Here is a 20,943-nt window from a genome sequence, read left to right on the forward strand (position 1 = left end):
AAAAAAAAAAAGAACCAAAGATAAAAAAAGATAAGTAAGGCTGAACGGCGTCCTTATATAATGAAACTTCAACCAAAACGTAGTGTATTTGTTTTCTTTTTCTGCTAATCAATTTAATTTATTACAAATATGCTCCACTTTATACTAAATACTTTTTTCTTTGAATCATATCCATGTTTTAGTGTCCACTTCACATTAATGAACGCTTGAGAGAAAATGACTGACATATATATGACTATATTGGCTGGACTTATGCATCTTACAATTTTCATGTCTGTTGTCTGCTTTTATTAATCAAAAGATAAATATGGAATTGCCTTGAGGATGTCGGGTGGAATCAACAAAATGAAGACCAAATGACCAACAACCTCTCCACTACCCTCCATTGCAAAACCACTACTACCAACCACCTCCACTGCCGGTCACCATCAACTACCATCATACATCTATCACCTTCGGTTACCACAACTCCACCACTGCCGTCTACCGCTGCAGAACCACCGTCTCCGGTCTCCTCGACCAACCACGACCACTAGCTTCCACCTTACAACCATCATGGCCGACCACCACCACCACCAGTTTGCCGTTAGCTTTTAGAGTGCGGTTCATCAAAGAAACAATTTATACAACAACAACAACAACCCCGTATAATCTCACTTGTGGGGTCTGAGGAGGGTAGTGTGTACGCAGATCTTACCCCTACCCCGGGAGTAGAGGCTGTTTCCGAAAGACCCTCGGTACAAGGAGATGAAAAAGAGGCAATGGAACAGTAACAACAACAATATGTCAGGAAGACAGTGCCAGCAACCTAAGAAATAAAAAAAATAAAAAAAAATGGAAAAGGCAGTATTGTCAATCTGAGCAATGGAAAGGTACTAGGCAACCGGAGCAGAAAAACAATACGTACACAATAAGTACCACTATCAAACTAAAGCAAGACACTAACAACTAGCCTAACACCCCCAACGGGGAAGAAAAACTAGGGGCAGATCACCGTGGGGGTGGTACACCACCCGCAAGCTTTGGTCGAAACCTTAACTATATATGTATGCATATCTGCAAAATAATATAAATATATTGGGTGCCACCCGGGGTACCAAAAGATGAAAAGGTGCTAGTGGCAAACATCTGACAAATCCTCCTTGGAGGCGAGGGATCGAACTGCCGAGACAACGCACTTTTAACCTTTTTAGCTTGCTGCATCACTTTACGTTTTGGATCATCAAATATTATACTAGTATATTATATATTCTGTTCTCCTTAATGTTTTTCTTTAATTATTGTTGACTATATCTTTCTTTATTAGAGTAGTAAATTTTGACCTTTTTTTTGTCTCTTACTTATATTTGTTTTTTTTCCACTCAAACTTCAAAAGATATTTCCTTTCCTCTCAAAATTCTCACTCCCAATTCCCATCAGAGTCCAAACTAAAAGTCAAAAACCCTTGACCATTGTCCAACTCCCATCCCTTCGCTAGCGCCACTGCTAATCTTCACTTCCCTGCTGCCAGCGTCGCTGCTTCGTCCGTCCATCTCGGCATCTCTATCGTCCTCCAACAACCAATTGTAACTTGTATTCTTGTAACGGTGGAGAGAGCATTCTCACCCATGAAGCAGATAAAGAATGAAAAGTGGAATAGCATGGGTGATCAAAATGTAAATGATTGTTTAGTTTGTTACATAGTACGTGATGTATTTCCAAACATAAGTAATGATGCGATTATTGACCATTTTCAGAATAAGAAAACTCGTCGAGGACAATTTTAAATGGATGATGTATATTTTTTATATTAGTAATATTATTGGAAGTTTTATGCTTTGCGTCAATTAGTTATAGTTATCATATTTTTTTCGTTTGATCAATATGTCCATATAAATAAAAAGATGAACAACTCGAATCAAAGCTCAAGTTGATCAAATCGATTAGCTTGGCACCGTAATATCCAAATCCTGGACCCGCCTCTGAGAAAAAACGCTCAACTACCTACTAACCTACGACTTTAATACTCGCCCTCCAAACCTTCCTATCTAAGGTCATGTCCTCGGTGAGCTGGAGTCGCGCCATGTCCTGCTTGATAACCTTTCCCAATATTTCTTATGCCGCCCTCTAGCTCTTCTCAGACCTCGCACCTCCTAACCGGAGCGTCAAGGCTTCTCCTCCGCACGTGCCCGAACCAACTAAGCCTCACTTCCCGCATTTTATCATCCATGAGCGCCACCCCCACATTTGCCCAAATATCTTCATTTCTAATCTTATCCAACATAGTATGCCTGCACATGCACCTCAACATCCTCATTTCTGCTACTTTCATCTTCTGGATATGAGAATTCTCGATTGGCCAACACTCTGCCCCATACAACATTGGTCTAACCACCGCTCTATAAAACTTGCCTTTAAGTTCCGGTGGCACCTTTTTGTCACACAAGACGCCAGATGCTAACTTCCATTTCATCCATCCCGCCCTTATACGGTATGTGATATCCTCGTCGATCCCCCTGTTTCCTTGGATAATTGACCAAGATATTTAAAACTCCCTTTCTTGGGGATGACTTGTGAATCAAGCCTCACGTCACAGTCCATTTCCCCCGTCACGTCATTGAACTTGCACTCCAAGTATTATGTCTTGGTCCTGCTCAACTTGAAACCTTTAGACTCCAGAGTCTGTCTCCAAACATTTAAACTCCAGTGTTTGTCTCTAAACAATTTGTACAACACCATGTAAATTAATATTTATCTAGTATTTAGTGGATAAGTATTTATTATTAATTTATTTGAATTCCATATACATTAATTTTTAATTAAATATATATTATCTACATTCAGATGTGAGAAAATAAGCAATTTTAATTATCCAGTGTTCTGATCCATGTACAATATCTTAATAATCAGATGTGCATGCTGATTGAGACATCTTAATCTTAATAAAAACAAATGGAGTCTTAGGGTGGTCTAGTGGTGGTCTCGAAATAATCTTGCTAAATTCTAGGATACTTTGTCTTTTCTAGTGGACTAGGGCACGGTTCAGAGGATCTAGAGGTGTCTACGTAAATAGCTGGGAATCACTAGGCTGTTTGAGTGTTGGTGCTCCAGTATGGTGTTGCCTTTAAAATACTATTAGAGAATGATGTAAAGTGGACCTCTAGCTCCTAGGCTTACCAATTAAGCTGCAGCAGATGTTCCAAGTCTATAGTTCTGGTGAAAGTAACTTATTTATGAATTGTTAACTTCATTATGCAGATTATGTCAACTGGGCAAAAGGTGACATTTGAGTATCATGGCAATGGTTATATATTCACTGTGAATCAAGCTACTGTGGAGGGGCAAGAAAAATCTAATATAGAAAGAGGGATGATTTCAGCTGACACATACATTATATTTGAAGCTGCAAACTCTAGTGGAATAAAGGTTACTTTTTTCTGTCTTTAAGTAATATACTGGAGGCAAAAAGTTGCCAATAGATAATGGCTTCCTTCATGTTTATTGGAGTCCTTTTCATTTGTTTCTTGCTGCAACTGACTTCAATGCAGATTGTCAACCAGCGTGAAGCTGCTAGCAGCAGCATCTTTAGACAGAAAGAATTCAATCTTCAATCATTGGGTATAGGTGGTCTGAGTGCAGAGTTTGCTGATATATTTCGAAGAGCTTTTGCTTCCAGGGTTTTCCCTCCACATGTGACCAGCAAGTATGGAAAATTCTTGCTAGATAACTAAAATTCCTTTTCTTTTCATGGAGTTTTGTTTGTTTCCTGAAGACAAGATGTAGTACGATTAATTCCTCACTTGTCCTTGGCTTTGCGATGAAATTGATTTTCAGGCTTGGTATCAAGCATGTCAAGGGAATGCTGCTCTATGGACCTCCTGGTACAGGGAAGACTCTAATGGCTCGCCAGATTGGAAAAATGCTAAATGGCAAGGAACCAAAGGTAGGTTCATGCAAGCTCTAATCATTTATTTTCTCCCTGTTATCGTTGTTGCTCTGGAAGTAAGCAATATTCAATGTTTTACTTGTTTGGCTATCTTGATTGTCTATCTGCTTCTTGTTTTTCTTTGTTGTAGATTGTCAATGGACCAGAAGTATTAAGCAAGTTCGTCGGTGAAACAGAAAAAAATGTGAGGGATTTGTTTGCTGATGCTGAGCAGGACCAAAGAACCAAAGGTAAGGGAGCTATCATGGAAGTGAAGATGTTGGGGTTTAAACTTGTTATTGTAATCTGTCGTTTTTGTATTTCCAGGTGACCAAAGTGAACTGCATGTTATCATTTTTGACGAGATTGATGCAATCTGTAAGGTGGGAGCCTCTTGAATTCTTTTTGATTTTTTGAGATTATTACCCGTGCATTGATCATATCCCGTTTGATTTTCTGATATTGGTTCAGAGGCTTCTCTTTTTTTTTCTTTCTTTCTGAGAAAGTGCTTCAGAGGCTTTTATACGAGCTGCTGGTTGTAAAATTAGAAGTTTGTAGGAGTGGGTCGTGTACCAATACACGTTTCACCCATGGGATATTGCCATGGGCAATAAGTTCCAGATGTTAATTTTGTTGCATAGATGTAAATATCAGCATTTTGACTACTGAATCTAAATAAGTTATCCTTAGCTTGTTGCTTTAGTTGATTGGTATACTCTTAAGTTGTCTGCAGTCTACTTGTTTGATTGATACTCGGCATTGTTACAAGTCATTTTGTGTTAATGCACTCTGTACGTGAGCAAATGTTCACCAAGCTTGCGGATCCATTCACTACCTTATCACGATATTCATCTGCAGTTGATTCTGTATTATTTAGTTTCTTAATATGAAGCTTTTGTTGTTATGCAGTCTAGAGGATCAACTAGAGATGGAACTGGTGTACATGACAGCATTGTTAACCAGCTTCTTACAAAGGTATGCACAATACTTTCTAGTTGTGTTTGCAGAGATTAGAGTGGCTATATGACAACAGTAGAATGCTGTTAGCTGTTATTGATTCAATCTGGTTGATTGTTTCTTGCACTTTAGATAGATGGGGTGGAATCTCTGAATAATGTTTTGCTCATTGGAATGACAAATAGGAAAGATCTACTTGATGAAGCACTTATGAGGTAACCATGGTCTCTTGTGTCATGTTTGTCTTCTTTGTTGCTGAATTATACAAATGTTTTTGGTGTCTATTTCTTTGAGATTAAGTAATGTTTTATGGTGCATTATTAAGTTCTGTATTGATATAGGCCAGGACGACTAGAAGTCCAAGTGGAGATAAGCCTTCCTGATGAAAATGGTCGACTGCAAATTCTCCAGATTCATACAAACCAGATGAAAGAGAATTCCTTTCTTTCCCCAGATGTGAACTTGTTAGAACTTGGTATGTGGTCACCACAGCAAGCATGTTATGATGGCTTTTGATATATGGTTCTTTTAAAATAGATGATGATAGTACTAAAATCCTGTTATATACTTCTATCCCTGATTCAACTTGACTTTTCTTTCAAAGATATAATGTTGAATTGAAGGTGTTTCTGTGTTATTTCTGTGAGTTACTTCTGTTACTTTGTTTAGTCTACTAACCTAGAGTGGTTATATGGAATTCTTAGAGTTTTCCCTCATTTTCCTTTGCATGCAGCCGCAAGGACAAAAAATTATAGTGGTGCTGAGCTTGAAGGTGTAGTCAAAAGTGCTGTATCCTTTGCATTGAACAGGCAGCTAAGCATGGATGATCTTACTAAACCAGTGGATGAGGAGAGTATAAAAGTCACTATGGATGACTTTTTGCATGCCCTTGGTGAAGTAAGACCTGCATTTGGTGCTTCCACTGATGACCTTGAACGTTGCAGGTTAGTTTTCCTGTTCCTAGTGTGCAGCCAATTGGTAGTATTTCGTGATCCAAGTTAAATAAAATCTATTTCCTAAATTGTACAGTCCTTTTTTCTTTCTCCAAGGTTAGCTCTCATGCAATGCTTGTAGGATTATTGGGCTTGACAGTACAAAAAGAAGAAAAACGTTTAGTACAAAATTTTCCTGAGAAAGGGATGTAGTCTGTTGATGCTAAATGTACTTGTCTCCTATGTATTGACGGGGGGTCAGTATGAAGGGCTTACGGTGGGAGAGACATAAAGTTCAATAGTTGGGAGAAGTATATGTGTTCTTGGTGGCTTAAGTGAAGAAACTAGTCTGTCGGATCTTGGATATATGTAAGGAAATGATAACTGATGTTGAATAAAATTGTCACCACTGGAGTCTAGTTTAAGGTTTGTATAACTTTGCTTAACTTGCTGCATGAAGGTGGCTTAACGACTCTTAACATTTTTCAGACTTAATGGCATTGTGGACTGTGGCGAACGACATCAACACATCTACAGAAGAACTATGCTATTGGCAGAACAAGTTAAAGTCAGCAGGGGGAGCCCCCTCATTACTTGTCTTCTGGAAGGCCCAAGTGGAAGGTAGAAGCTTGTGTTATTCTTGTTTTTTATGTGGTCATTTATCTTGAGTCTTTCTGTTCCTTGGACAGTGGCAAAACTGCAATGGCAGCAACAGTTGGAATTGAAAGTGATTTTCCCTATGTCAAGATAGTAAGTTACTAAATATTGGGAACTTGTACATTTTCTGGAGATTAATTACAAATTCTCACTCTTAAACCCATCTCTTATCGCTTCTTTTCCCTGTGATTGTTAGATTTCTGCTGAAACTATGATTGGGCTCAGTGAAAGCAGCAAATGTGCTCAGATAGTAAAGGTACACACGTTAACCTTGTACATCACTTTAGTATGATCAGCTAAAAGATAGATGACTTTGTAAATACCCGTGCATATTACTTGCATTTTAGTTATTAACTATGTCTTGTGCTAATATGTGGTAGGTATTTGAGGATGCGTACAAGTCACCACTTAGCATAGTCGTCCTTGATGGCATTGAAAGGTAAATTTTCTGATACTAGATAAATAGCCTTCGAATGCGTTATGATGTGTTTATCATGCATGTACCTGTGCAGGCTTCTGGAATATGTTGCAATTGGCCCTCGATTTTCAAATTTGATTTCTCAAACACTGTTGGTGCTCCTTAAACGGCTTCCACCTAAGGTATTTCTTCATAATTATTCAGTATTGTATTTCAAGATGCTCATTTGGTACTATAATTGCCTGTTTGCTTCTTTTCCCACTCCCGTGTGGGGGTTGGAAAGGCTCATGGACATGCATCAGATAACTTAAGGGTATCAAAGCAAAGGAAAGAAAGGAATGCTTAAGAGGTTTTCTGGAAATGCTTATGTGGTGACTTCAAAATAATGCCNNCCCCCCCCACCCAAGTATTTTTACAAGAGAAGCGCAAAAGCAATGAAGTCCACGGGGCTTGAAGCGAAAAATGACACGCTTCTTTAAAGTGAAGTGCTCAATTTACAGGAAATAAAAAATTCAATACATATACGAACTTAGTACTATAATTATCACATTTCAGTTAAATAACTAAATTCAATATACAATATACAATAATGCCAATATAATCCAACTCTTCAAAGTTGAGATTCAAAGAATCAACCTTTTCTCATTCAGAACACTTTGCATGTCATTGTCTGAAGCACAAACATATCTGAAACGTGTGGCTTCACCCATGAAGCGATGACCTCTCGCTCTTGATACTTGACTAATTCCTACATAATAGTTGCGCGGAAGCTGAAAACCAAATCAATGTTAAAGAGTCTTGTGCCGAACCTACATGCCTTGTAAAGTTTTTCTTGGGGTGGTGTGTGTGTGTGAAAGAATTTCTCCCATTTCTATCTTGAACCCATCAAGTCCTCTAGTTGTTTTGATTTTTGCCTCCATTGGAAGAAAAGTACAGATAAACTTAGACACCGAGGTTCTAGAACGCCCAAGACACATACTGATGATGACCTACTGCTTTTTTATGAGCTGGATTTTAATTACGTTGTGGCTACATATGCAACTGCTTTTTGCTGATGATTCTTGCGGCGGGTTTCATGTTACAGGGTAAAAAAATTCTCGTGATTGGAACTACTAGTGAGGCCGGTTTCTTGGACTCGGTTGGCCTTTGTGATGCTTTCTCAGTCACATACCATGTTCCAACACTAAAGACAGAAGATGCCAAGAAGGTAAGAGGGCATCCAAACTGCCAAGATGTTGATGTTTCATAATGAAAATTCATTTTCCAGTTGAATTGCCCATAGTTCTAACATGAAGAATGGAACTTTTATATGAAAGAAAACGGTAGATAGTCATCTCTTACGTCAAACCATATTAGTTGGACTGTGAAGACTGAAGAGCAATGAAACTCCAAATAAATTCTTATATTGGATGCCATATGTTCAAAGGAAAAAGGAAATCCTATTTTTTTTGTAGAGCAGGTAGGTGCAGAAAAGCTTAACTAGGACATCACAATTAGGTATTGCCAGAGTGCTAGTAGCCAATAAACTCCTTACAAAAGAATACTTCACCTCCCACTGAACCAGAATCGCCGTGGCAAGAAGATTACTGAATAATAGCTTGTGAATTCTGACGGTGTAACAAAACAGTGGCTTTTGTCATTGATGCCACTAAATTTCTCAATATATCTTTATCTATTGACTCTCAGGATCCATTTTACTTTTTGTCTGAAACAAACTGTGGAGCAAATGAGTTGGTGATTTGAGAAGATTTCTCATCATCAGTAGGCTGTATACTTTGTTTTTCCTTAGTATATGTATTGACTCTTGAATTCTAGTTCATTGGTTCAATTATTGGAGATGTCCTACCAAATTCCTTGGTGATGAGTTAGAACTCTTGAACTCTAGTTCATTGGTGCAGTTACTGAGATGTTCGACCTAATGGCATCGCCATTCTATATCGCCCAAGTATTGATGTTTTGATGTTATTTGCAGGTGTTACAACAACTTAATGTCTTCTCAAACGATGATGTTGATTCTGCTGCTGAGGCATTAAATGACGTAAGTTTCCAAGCTCTGCTCCGTCTATTAGACAAGCACGCTTTCCATACATGTCTCTTCCCTATACGAGTAGTTCATATTTGTCTCATCGCCTCCTGATATTGGCGCTGCTTGAGAAATTGAAATTTCTGGCGCATGATAGGGATTGGTCAATAACTCTTGTTTGTGTTGTCTTCTGACAGATGCCCATCAAGAAACTATACATGGTTGTCGAAATGGCTGCTCAAGGTGAACATGGTGGGACAGCAGAAGCCATCTATTCTGGCAAAGAAAAGATCCAAATCTCACATTTCTATGATTGCCTTCAGGACATTGCTCGATATTGAGTGCTCAGTACATTTTTTTCCTGGAGTAACTTAGGTAGGAACCATGGTTTTCCTCTGAGTCCTTCATATTTTATCGTGGGCCGCTTTTTATTATACACCCATTGATGGGGTTCTTCTATTCATGAATTACTTTGAGGTGTTTATTGGGCCTTTGGAAGCTCAGTTCTGTAATTGGCAATGTAGTTAGTCTTTGTTAGATCTCATTCAGAAACTTCGTTTGCTTTCTTATCCCTTGTTTATTGGTACTCTCTTTTTCTTTTTTCTTTGTTGTTGCAGTAAGTATTGTAATCTCTATTGAGTTGAACTTTCCACCTAATACGACTATAATAGCTTGAGAGGACTTTCTAGTATGCTTGAAAGTTGAAAGCTTACATTATTTCTTTTATTTGTAGCAAATGTGTGTTTGTTCTCCTTTATCCATTTTCATTTCATCTGTTTGTAATGAAATTTATACGCAATGAATTGTTTAAGCAGATGTGCTTGGTTATATTTCCAGCTAAAGACATTAGCTCTTGTGACGTGATTGTTTGCTTTTCTAACTCTTTTCGAGTATAGTATGATAATGGGAAAAGGTCCAGATTTGTCTGACTTTGTAAAAATGTCTAGTTTCACCCTCCAGTTTTACCCTCCGTTAATAGTTGGGTTCAACTAGGTGTGGCAAACGGGCGGGTTAGGTCGGGTCGGATATGAGCGGGTCGAAAACGAATAAATTATCCGACCCAATCTGTATTTGAGACGGATAAAAGACGGTTTATCCGGCGGATAATATGGATATCCATGTTATTCATGATTTCTCGAATGTGATCACTTGTGGCCTAGTCTTCCAAATTTGAGGAATTCCAATTTAAGGCTTTATTTTGAACACATTATTTATCCTTTTGGTTAACTATTTTCTAAGTGGATAATATGGTTCTTATCCATATTCGATCTGTTTTAAATAGTTCATTATATCCAACTCATTTTTAATGGATAGTATGGGTGGATAACTGTTTTCTTTTTAACCATTTTGCCACCTCTTGGTTCTACTATATCCATACAGGGTCAATATAGAAATTGCTGTCTCAAACCTTACTTTGGTAAAAGTTTTTAACGGTAAGGTCTCTCTTTTAGCTGAACGAGCTAAGGTGAATAATAAATTGGGAGTATCACAAATGACTCTCGTTTCTCCTGCTTCGTCTCGTATTATATGTTAATTTATGCAACACACATTCTCTAATTTTTGGATTCCCATCCGGCACTCACATTGTGGCCTAATTAATTTGGATTCGCGCTACGTAAGACTCATTTAAAGGGAAAGCATCCCCGATTTTGTTCATTGGTGAAAGGATTCTATCCACCTCACTGCAGTCGTGTCGTTTGGTTGGGAAATAAGCTATCTTAGGATTAATTATCTCGAAATTAGTTATGTCACCCTCCCATAGGAATTAAAATAAGGGAACTTACACAAATGTCCCAAATAAATCTCAACTTACCAACCTCTAGCCATTAGTCATAGACTTACCAAAACTAGCCATCAAAAATTGAAAAACCAAATAATAGGGTTCTTTCTCTCAAAGAATCACATAAATCACCTTCCATATTTTTAAGCATGATTAGCAACATTAGATACAAGACGGAAAGGAAATTTCATGGACGGGGTAGCAAATAAGGTGATGAAATGCAAAAATCTATAATATTCCAAAAATTTAAACAAAAAAGAAATTTTTTCAATGGGTATAGTTGAAATTCATTGAAAATATGTAGATAAGTCAATATACAAAATTTGAGGAAGATTGGAGGTGATTTGGACTGGTTTTGTATCAAAATTCGTACTTAAATCGAGTTCAAAAAAGTCTTCTGCGACACATGTATCAAACATGTATCACGCATGTATCACACACACAGGTATACATGGATATACATGTGATACACAATTGATACAAATATGATACATATGTGATACACAAATGATACACGGTGTGATACACATCATTTTTTTTCATCTTCAGCTTTTACTTCGAATTTTCAATTCAAACAATCTCAAAACTTCACCAAGTCATCCCAAAATTGAGATTCAAGCTCCTTAAGTTGTGCCTAATCTATTCTAATAACACCCACTCAAAACAAAGCAAAAATTTGATATTTTTTTTGCTACAAATAGCTAATTGGCTAATTTGGCTAATATTAGTAATATTTTATCAATTGGCCAATTTTTGTAATGAGCTACTTATAAATGGACATAGCTGGTAATTTCCCTTAAAATAATACTACAATGCCGAGATTAGTTATAGCGCGATTTTTTCCCAACCTAATGTTGGATAAATTCGTCTTAATCCCTAATCCCTCGTACCAAACGACCTTAGTGGTTATGTGACATATTCTAAAGTTAATGGACGGATACCTAATGGAATATAAAAAAGAACTTAGAGGGTGTTTGGCTAAGCTTATAAGCTGGTCAAACTAACTTATAAGCACTTTTCGACTTATCTACGTGTTTGGTAAAGTTAAAAGTGCTTATAAGCCAAGTGCTTATAAGCAAAAAATAAGCCAAAAGCCATAAGCTGGTCACCCCTAACTTATGAATTTTTAGCTTATAAGCACTTTAAGTTTGACCAAGATTTTTACTACTTTATCCCTAAAATATTCCCTTCAAAAGAAAACTCCTAACCGATACTCACTGCCTCACGTATTTTTTCAACCTAGACCCCTGCCTCTTCATGTCTGCAATTGTCATTGACTATTTGAGGTAAGCAAATTCTCTATTCCTTTGCATATTTGTATCTATGTGATTGTGTATTAATCTTTGAACTGTATGTAATATTTGAGGACATATCAAATTTTTGGTGTATTGCTTTCTAGTGTTGTGGTGATGAAGACGGTGTTTCTCTTCAAATATTTTATTCTATTTAGATTTATTTTTTACTGAGAAACTTTTGTCAATTTAATTAATTATAAATAACTTATGACTATATGCTTATCATAAAATAAATTGTATTTATCATAATTATCTAATCACAATTGTATTTAAAATAAAATGACAAATAGAATATTTTGTAATTTGAATCGATCTGGAATCTAAAATTTTGAAAAAATTACGCCCTTATAAGTGTAAACAATTCTAAGGTTATTCAAGTCATTTTAACAGAAAAATAGCTTATAGGCACTTTTTTATCAAATACTGCAACAACTTATTATCAATTTCAGCACTTGTATCTAAACACATAAATTAGTTTCAACACTTAAAAGTGCTTTTCAGCACCTAATGTTTATCGGCTACTTCAAATCAGCTAATCCAAACGGGCTCTTAATCATCAACTATACCCACATTCAGTCAAATATATCGTTAGTTATCAATGGTGGATCTTACCTGTTTAGTCCAACTCAAACTCAAAAAGTCGAATAAATCAAACCGACAGAAAGCATTGTAGTTTCATCACTTAACTTTCCTTCCACAGTAATATATATAACAAACCACTAATACCGTTTTCGTACCAAACATTTGTTATTATTTATTCATAGTTAGATGAAAGCAATGATGCAAAGAACTAATTTCCATTCTTAAAATGTACTTCACAATTCAAATAATCAAGACGAATTATCTCGCATTTCCTGGTCCAACAAATCAATTTGCAGAACTTCCTTGCTTTATTCCTGTATTTGGGGTAAACAAATTTGACCTGCAAATATTTAGCTAATTGAGCTTGTATGGTGCCAAAACAAAACTAAGCATTACGTAAAATTTTGTATCTCCGCTTGTCTATTCAGAGGCCGTCTGCTACGCTTCAGACATTGAAGCCTTCAGCTCGAAGGCATTTACGATGAGCTTCAATCCATTTCTCACAAGCAGATTCACCATGCTCCACAATGCATTCATCTCTCAGCTTCTTAGTATCAGGGCAAGCGCAACAAATCTTCTTCTTTGGCTTTGAATCAGGCACAGCAGGGGCAGCTGATTTTCGATCTTTTGGTACTTGCGACAAAGATATGGCTGTAGATGTATTCTCTATTGGCAGTCCACCCATTTTTGAAGGATACTGGAGGAGTTAGAAATGAAAGATTATGCTTTAGCATTGAAATAGAGACTAACAGAAGTAAAACAACAAAAAGACCAGAAGAAGATGCATAACAAGTGCTGACGAAAAATGACAAGTGAGGCTTGCTCAGTTGGTAAAAGCACCTCCAGCCACGACCATTAGGTCCTGGGTTCGAGTCACGCTGGGGAAGTGTGGAAACACTATAGATCCTCCTAATTTGGGAGGGGATTAAAAAATATAATAATAAAGAAAAAGGTGCTGACAGAAACTACATTTTCAAATGCGTAACAACAATCCTTAATAAATAAGTTGAGAAGAAGATTACAGTTATTAGGATTCTGCCACCTTCAGTTTTTTCCCCCTCTCCTACTCTATGAAAGGCAAAGCTCTAGCTTCTTTGTTGTAATTCAATGTTAAACAACATGCTCTCGATTCGTCTCCTCAATTATCATTAGTTGAGAAACTAATCAAATAAAAAATTCAAAGGTATATATAATTTGGATGCCATCAGTAGTAGCTATCAGGATTATCTATGTTACCTAAACATAGAAGATGTGACCGAAATTACGAGTATTTTCTTTTGCATTCTAAAACCTGCAAATTTTTCTCTTTTCCCTTTACATTTGGAAACCTATCCCAGATAACATTACAAGAGCAAATTACTTCGCATCAAACCGGGTTTAACAGTGGCAAACAATTTCAAAACTCAGTATCAAAGCATGTTCAACAGCAGCAAACAATTTCAGAACATAAAGGATTCCATGAGCAGAATCAACTTTTTCCTCCCCTCCCGTCCTCCTCCTCCCCCCACCCCAGATAACATTACAAGAGCAAATTACTCGGCATCAAACCGGGTTTAACAGTAGCAAACAATTTCAAAACACAGTATCAAAGCAGGTTCAACAGTAGCAAACAATTTCAGAACATAAAAATCAGTTATAGTTTGTTTGATGGTATCTACTACTCGGATAACCGTAGTAATTCTAGAGCTAATACGTGCAACAAACCCCGACTTCTGGAAGGGATGCATTTATTAGATAAAACGGTCGACGCGGGCTCTGCCCGTTGCTGCGATGATTCATGATAACTCGACGGATCGCACGGCCATCGTGCCGGCGACGCATCATTCAAATTCTGCCCTATCAACTTTCGATGGTAGGATAGTGGCCTANACTTCCTAACTTTTTTCCCTAAGAACCCCCCCCCCCCCCCCCCCCCCTTACCCCCAAAAAAAAAAATCACACACTCTCCTTATTAGTTATCCTTTCCGAGTTGATATCATTACAAAATAGTCTCACATCTGAGTGTGTGTATAAGTATTTTTGAAACCTTTTACATATAAATTTATACCATATGATAAATAGATTATACTAGTAGAAATAGTTTTCTCCCGGGGAATAATTAATATCTCTATTTGGGCCTAATATATCATTCCAACATTTTGTAATATTAAGTATCCTAACACAAATTATGAGTTCACTAAAGCTAGAGGTTCGTTAAAAATTAGAGTCGTCTTCAATCAATAACTTTTGTGGGGAAAGGCAATATGAAGAAGCCATTTGGATAACAAACAATTCACATCTGAACCCAGTACTTTTCATGCGGAGCATAAATTTGCATACAAATTAACTAGTATTGTAACATAGAGTAGATATGAACCCATAAATTTAAAAATATAATGAGTTCAGGCAAGATATGACGCGGTTTCAAATTTCCGAGGACATGACCCTTGATAGGAAGGTGCGGAGGTCAAGCATTAGGGTTGAATGTTAGGAGGTAGTTAAGCGTTTTTCTACTTCGTACTGGGTGTGGGGCTAGCCTGATAGTGTTTTGACTTAGACTGCTCTTCCTCGTGTTCGTAGTACCGTACCATTCTTATTGTTTATCATTATTGCTTGTCTTTATTTTCTGGCTTCTGTTGTTGTTACTGATCTACTATCTCTTTTCGTCTTCTTGAGCAGAGGGTCTATCAGAAATAACCTTTCTGCTCCTCTGGAGTAGGGGTAAGGTCTCTCGTACACACTACCCTCCCTAGATCCCACTTGTGGGCTATTACTGGGTTATTGTTGTTGTTGTGTGAGTTAAAAGTTAAAAACCTTAAAAGTCGAACCCATAGAGTTTAAATCTTGCATCTGCCTCTTTCAACCCAGACACTACAATTTAGACGTTAAACGCATCCTCACTCAAAGAAAATAATTCGAATTCAAAAATGCAAAAAATGAAGAATAGCATGTGTTCGTTCTCTAATTCAGCAAATAGATTGCTTAATCTGTTTAATTCAGTTTGATTTATCGAAAAATAACAGAGTAATCAACAAGGCTTGAGTTCTAATATCAAAGTGGTGAATCACATAGACACAAAAATTCAAGGATTAATTTGTATAATATAACAAGAAAATCAGATTAATTTAAATTCAAGGGCTTAATTTTGCCTTACCTTTTTCTCCGTTGTTCTTCGCCGGCGTTTTGAATGCAGGACGGCGTTTTTGGGATGTCTCTTGTGGACAAATAACTTGCTACGTTTATTAGGAATGTGCCAAACGCGTCCGAATCTTTCTTTTTTAGACATATTCCTTCCCTTTTTCTATGAAAAGACAAAGTCCCCCTAAAGTTACAAAATTTGATGCTTTCCCCCACATAACTTTTTTTTGTTCACTTTTTCTTGACAATGTGCTCACATACTCTCTAGAAGAATATATTGGAGTAACTTTTATCTTCTTTATTCTTTTCTTTTTGATAATTGAGAAATTTTTGACATGGCACATGATTAAAAACTCGATGGTGGGTCCATTTCTCTATTCTTCTCCACTAAACACTACTCCATCTGTTTCAATAGGGGCGCTTATTGGTCGGCAGACGAATATTTACGTTAATGGTTTGGCTTACCGGCTATCGATTATCGATTTATAAATGTAGCAATCTTTTAGCCATTCAATAAGAGATCAGACGGATTGATGATATTGGTAGCCTGATTAAGAAGAATAATCATCTGCGTATGTGAGGTTCACTCTCCAACATGATTTTAAATACCATTTTCATAGGAAAATCAAACAAATCCAATCATACATCAAGGTCTACATCTGTTACTTACCATCAAATCCAATCATACATTAAATATATATGGGTAAAAGTATAAATATAAAAATTTTTAACGGGGTAATGGTTTATGCGATAAGAAAATTGAGTGATCCGCCCCTAAACCGTTAAGCCGTTAATTATAAAATGTCAATCCTTTCACCACCCATTACTCCGATAACCCGATATAATAAGCTAATAAGCCGTTTTTGCGATTCGATTAACATGTTACGATTCGATTTTCAATAACCCTATATTTCATTTATGAGATGTAGTTTGACTCGGTATGAAGTTTAAGAAAAAAGATTTTTGATTCTCATAATGTTTCTGTGTCAATTTATGTGGTCTTAAAAAATTAAGGGGTAAAAGCTTTGTGGAGCCATAATATTTTTGTGTCTATAATGGATTCTTATTAAGGGTAAAATAAAAAGTTTAAAGTTAAAGCTAATTCCAAATATATAAATACATCAATTTTTCTGGAACAAACTAATAAAAAACATGTGTCACACAAATTAAAAAGGCAGCCCAGTTTGCATCCCAAAGGATATTACATAAATTAAAACGGAGGAAATAATAAGTTTTTATCTGCAATAGAGTTCGACTTGTGATATGTATCTAACTCGCACATTGTGCCCGTTTGGACATAAAATTTGATGGAAGATTTTTCCAAAAAAAAATTCACTTTTTTTCGAAATTAGCGTTTGTTCATAAAATTTCAAATTTTCACTTGAAGATGCATTTTGGAAATTTTCGAAAATTTGAAACACTGCAAAAAGCTGTTTTTCAAAATTTTCACTCACAAAACTTCAAAACAACCCAAACTAAATTTTATGTCCAAACATAACTCTAAATTTCAAATACCATTTTCATCTGAAATTTTTTTTCATAATTTTTTCAAATTTTACAATTCTTATGTCCAAACGCCTCATACTTGTCATGCACTTACCATACGACCAAAGCCAGATAGGCAAGAGATAAAGTTCTATGTTTGGGTACGTATTAGACTTACTATTTTAAAAGTTACAACGAAATTCAGGTTCCTTAATTTCAAGAAGAAACTAAGGAAGATTACATCCGTATAAAAAGGAAATTATCCATATTGTGGTTTAAAGGTCAAAGTAGAATATTAAAGGCGTAATGACTTCCTCGCCATTTAAACTTGTACTAGTTTATAAAGTCGATACATGAATTTATATTTTTCTATTTAAACACTTTAATTTGACGGAATGAATACTAATAAACACTTTCTGTTGAACGTGTTCGCCAATCGTTCTGACATGAATGACATGTCGTATGTGTTGGTCTTTATTATATGACATGTGGATTTGTGGGTCCTATATTATTTAAAAAATTAATCTTTAAAATTTTTAATTTTTTTTTCTTTCTCTTTTTTCTCCGCCATACACACCCAATAGTCCACCAACAACTCCAAACCTCAGCCATTTTCACCATCATCTTCTTCCTCTTATATGAAAGCTTCATATTCAAATCATAATTACCTACCACCGAATCACACACTCCCCCCTTCACCCACATTTTTCCAGTAAAATCAATTATTGTTCCACCAACCTAAATCATCCAAAAAGCCAACAAATATTTATTTCAAAGTATTTCACTAAATGCCACCGGTATCAAAGTGACCTAATTTTTTCTCTGAGATGCTTTACGTCTTTTTTCTGTTCAATTCAGATAAGTTGGACAAATTTGCAAGAATTCATGTGAGTTTGACTATTTTGTCTGGCGTTTTGTGTGTGGGGACATGCTCAAAAAGTGTATTTGCACTGAACTGTGGCCTGTGTATATAGTCTGTGTTAAGCAATCTGCTCTTTTCGAGCTCTACTGCTCTCTTTTGCTTTGTTCATTTGTTGTGATATGTTGGTAGCTTCCTTGTTTTATTTCGTATTGACCTAGGCAGTTGTTGCAAGTTTGAGACAAGCTAATGCTTCCGAAATTCACGAAAACGACATAAGAGTATCTAGAAATTTCAATTTCCATTTCTTTTTCCAGTAAATCAACGCATAACAATTTGGACTACTTTTAGATTTGTGCTTGCCATCCTTGTGCAGGAGCAATTTAGTGAATGGGGAAGAGAAAGGGAAAAAGAACGGGAAAGGGGAGGGAAAGTAGGGTAGAAAATGAAAAAAAATTATAGGACGGGGGAGTTCGCTTGGGAAGATGGGAGAGGTAGGAGGGGAGGGGAAAAGAGAAGGGGAGAGAGAAAGATCTTTTTTTCTTTTTCTTTTTTCTTCTTATTTATATTTTCTTCTATTTCTAATATTTTTTATAATAAAAATAAAACTATTCACGCGTGATTTGCACACAATTTAGTCATGTCAGCTGTGCCACTTCCACATAGGCTTGGTCAATGGTCAAATGTGTTTATTAGTATTCATTCCGTCAAGTTGAAGTGTTCAAATGGGAAAAATATAAGTTCATGTATCGGCTTTACAAATCGATACAAGTTTAAGTACGCCAATATTAAAACAATAAAAGATAATTAAATCTTGTCTATTCACTTGTTTTTTCATTATTGTATCCCATCCTTTCACTTTCCTTCCCAACCCTATCCAGTGGCGGATCTACTTATAAGTTATGGGTGCTTGAGCACCCATTACTTTTAGAGACAAGTACTATTACTTGTATAAAAAGCTAGTAGAATAGCCTAAATGGCACTTATACTTGTGCCACTTTGTCATCCCGGTCCCTCTATTTAATTAAGTTTCATCCAGACACCTGAACTTAGTCAAAACATGTATTTTAAACCCCTTCGCCATTACCTGTTGGTCACTCGCCTGACGTGGAGAAAATATCATGTCCACATCAGATAAATCAATGCCACATCATCGACTTAATATACCTAAGGGAAAAAGTAATTGGGAAAAGCAAGAAAAAACCATCTTCTTTCTGGAATATAAAGTTAAGAAAAGTGCATCTGAAGAAGCGATTGAAGATAAAAGTTCAGAGCTTGAAGAAATCCTTAAGACGAAAAGCTAGGTTCATTGTTGCTGTATTGGCTAAAACGTTGAAGAGATTGAAGGTAAGTAAGTCGCATTTTGGGGATCTCAATAAACCAAGCAGCCCCAAAATCAATTGCTGGCCAATCATCGTTTTCTCCATTCCCATTTCGGCCTAGCGCCATTAACAGTTTAACACCACCCTTCAACTTCCCTTTTTCACTCCTTATTTAACCTCTTCTCCTTAGAACGAAGATGAAAATTCAGATACTGCAGAACCTTTCCGGAATAATTTCCTTGCAGCAAGAAGCTGGGAGAGGTGTTATATGGATATAATCGAGCGTTACTAAGCCCTAAGAATTAACGTCGTGTATCTATGAATGTAGTATCTCAGAACGCCTTAGCAATTTCCAATTGCGATTTGACAATTTGTTCAATCTAGCGCCTCTATCCTTAGACATATGATTTTGCAGGTAATAATTGGACTCTTCTTCTTCTTCATCAATTGATTATTTGCGTCCTGTTTTCTTGCTTTGTTTTCAATTATATACCTATTGCTTAGACCTGCTAATTACTGGACTTTAGTTACACAAAACGTTTTCTAGTTGGTGGTTCTTCTTTTCATAAGGTCGGGGAGAAATAGAGTTACGATAGGAAAGAGGGGGGAGAAGAAGACGGGGAGAAACGGGGTGAAATAAGGCGGAAGGGTTGGGAAACGGGTAGAGATACTTGGGTTGGGAAATTAATTTACTCTTTTTCTTTTTTATGGTTGTTCTTTATTATTTTTAAATCAAAATAAATATATCCACTCTCCTTTTTAGAGCGTGTAACCACTTATTTTTCTGACTCAGCAAAATGAATGACACATAAGCTCAGTCAACGGTCAGAGGGGTTTAAAATACATGTTTAGACTGAGTTCAAGTGTCTGGATGAAACTTCATTGAATAGAGGGACCGGGATGACAAAGTGACATAAGTACAAGTGCCAATTAGGCTATTCTGCCAAATTTATATAAATATATTAACCGAGCACCCAGTCTCAGTAGCAATTTTCAGATTAAAAATAGTTGAGCACCCACGATTTGAAAATTCTGGATCCGCCACTGACCCTATCCTTTAACTTCATTTGTTCTTTTCGAGAAACTCTCTGCATATCAACAGTTACTCCACTATTTGCAATTAACGTGCTAAAACATGACATCCATAGCACTAAGTTTTGGAGGATCTAATATAGAAAATATTATGGATGAGGTTGATGGAAGGGTATTGTCACGATCCAAGTCCATAGCACGTATTGTCCGTTTGATGTCTAATCGTGACAAATATAGTATCGAAGTCGAATCTCCCTCAGTACGATGGTGGGATAAACCTCAACGAGAACACTGAGTCCACAGGGGGTAAGTATGATGCCCACGACGGCGGGTGGGACTGATGAGGGCGGGACAAATAAGACTGGCAAGATTCTAGGCTGACAAGTTTTTGAAGAAGGGGTACAAATGTCACTTTAGATGAATCCCAGATTGGAAGCGGAGAGAAAAATGAGAAGTATTATAAGATATGACACAAGTTAACATGGTATGCGCGCTATTGGATCTCGAGATAACGTAGCACAAAAAGACGAATCCATACGGGCCTAACCCCAAAATAGACAATACGGGTCACGGGCTTGGA

The 20,943-nt window shown here is 36.7% G+C and overlaps 2 protein-coding genes across 2 annotated transcripts in view; one reads left to right on the forward strand and one right to left on the reverse strand.

Annotated features, from left to right (window-relative positions):
• The window catches only part of LOC109230737 (vesicle-fusing ATPase), a 12,487-nt gene extending 2,782 nt beyond the window's left edge, over positions 1–9,705 (forward strand). The window contains exons 5-21 of the mRNA XM_019396147.1: positions 3,238–3,405; positions 3,528–3,682; positions 3,814–3,922; positions 4,056–4,155; positions 4,232–4,287; positions 4,814–4,879; positions 4,994–5,076; positions 5,203–5,336; positions 5,595–5,805; positions 6,283–6,414; positions 6,483–6,543; positions 6,647–6,706; positions 6,831–6,889; positions 6,963–7,050; positions 7,953–8,075; positions 8,841–8,906; positions 9,089–9,705. Coding sequence (XP_019251692.1) covers positions 3,238–3,405; positions 3,528–3,682; positions 3,814–3,922; positions 4,056–4,155; positions 4,232–4,287; positions 4,814–4,879; positions 4,994–5,076; positions 5,203–5,336; positions 5,595–5,805; positions 6,283–6,414; positions 6,483–6,543; positions 6,647–6,706; positions 6,831–6,889; positions 6,963–7,050; positions 7,953–8,075; positions 8,841–8,906; positions 9,089–9,232 — 1,815 coding nt within the window. The 3' untranslated portion in view covers positions 9,233–9,705. The remainder of the gene's footprint in view (positions 1–3,237; positions 3,406–3,527; positions 3,683–3,813; positions 3,923–4,055; positions 4,156–4,231; positions 4,288–4,813; positions 4,880–4,993; positions 5,077–5,202; positions 5,337–5,594; positions 5,806–6,282; positions 6,415–6,482; positions 6,544–6,646; positions 6,707–6,830; positions 6,890–6,962; positions 7,051–7,952; positions 8,076–8,840; positions 8,907–9,088) is intronic.
• LOC109230738 (cytochrome c oxidase copper chaperone 1-like) lies at positions 12,731–15,788 on the reverse strand. Its single transcript, XM_019396148.1, has 2 exons — positions 15,682–15,788; positions 12,731–13,245 (listed from the first exon to the last, which is right to left on the reverse strand). Exon 2 carries the CDS (start codon positions 13,231–13,233, stop codon positions 12,994–12,996), a length of 240 nt encoding a protein of 79 aa, XP_019251693.1. The 5' UTR covers positions 13,234–13,245; positions 15,682–15,788; the 3' UTR covers positions 12,731–12,993.

The sequence above is a fragment of the Nicotiana attenuata genome, chromosome 8 (assembly GCF_001879085.1).
Source record: "Nicotiana attenuata strain UT chromosome 8, NIATTr2, whole genome shotgun sequence".
Classification (NCBI taxonomy): domain Eukaryota; kingdom Viridiplantae; phylum Streptophyta; class Magnoliopsida; order Solanales; family Solanaceae; genus Nicotiana; species Nicotiana attenuata.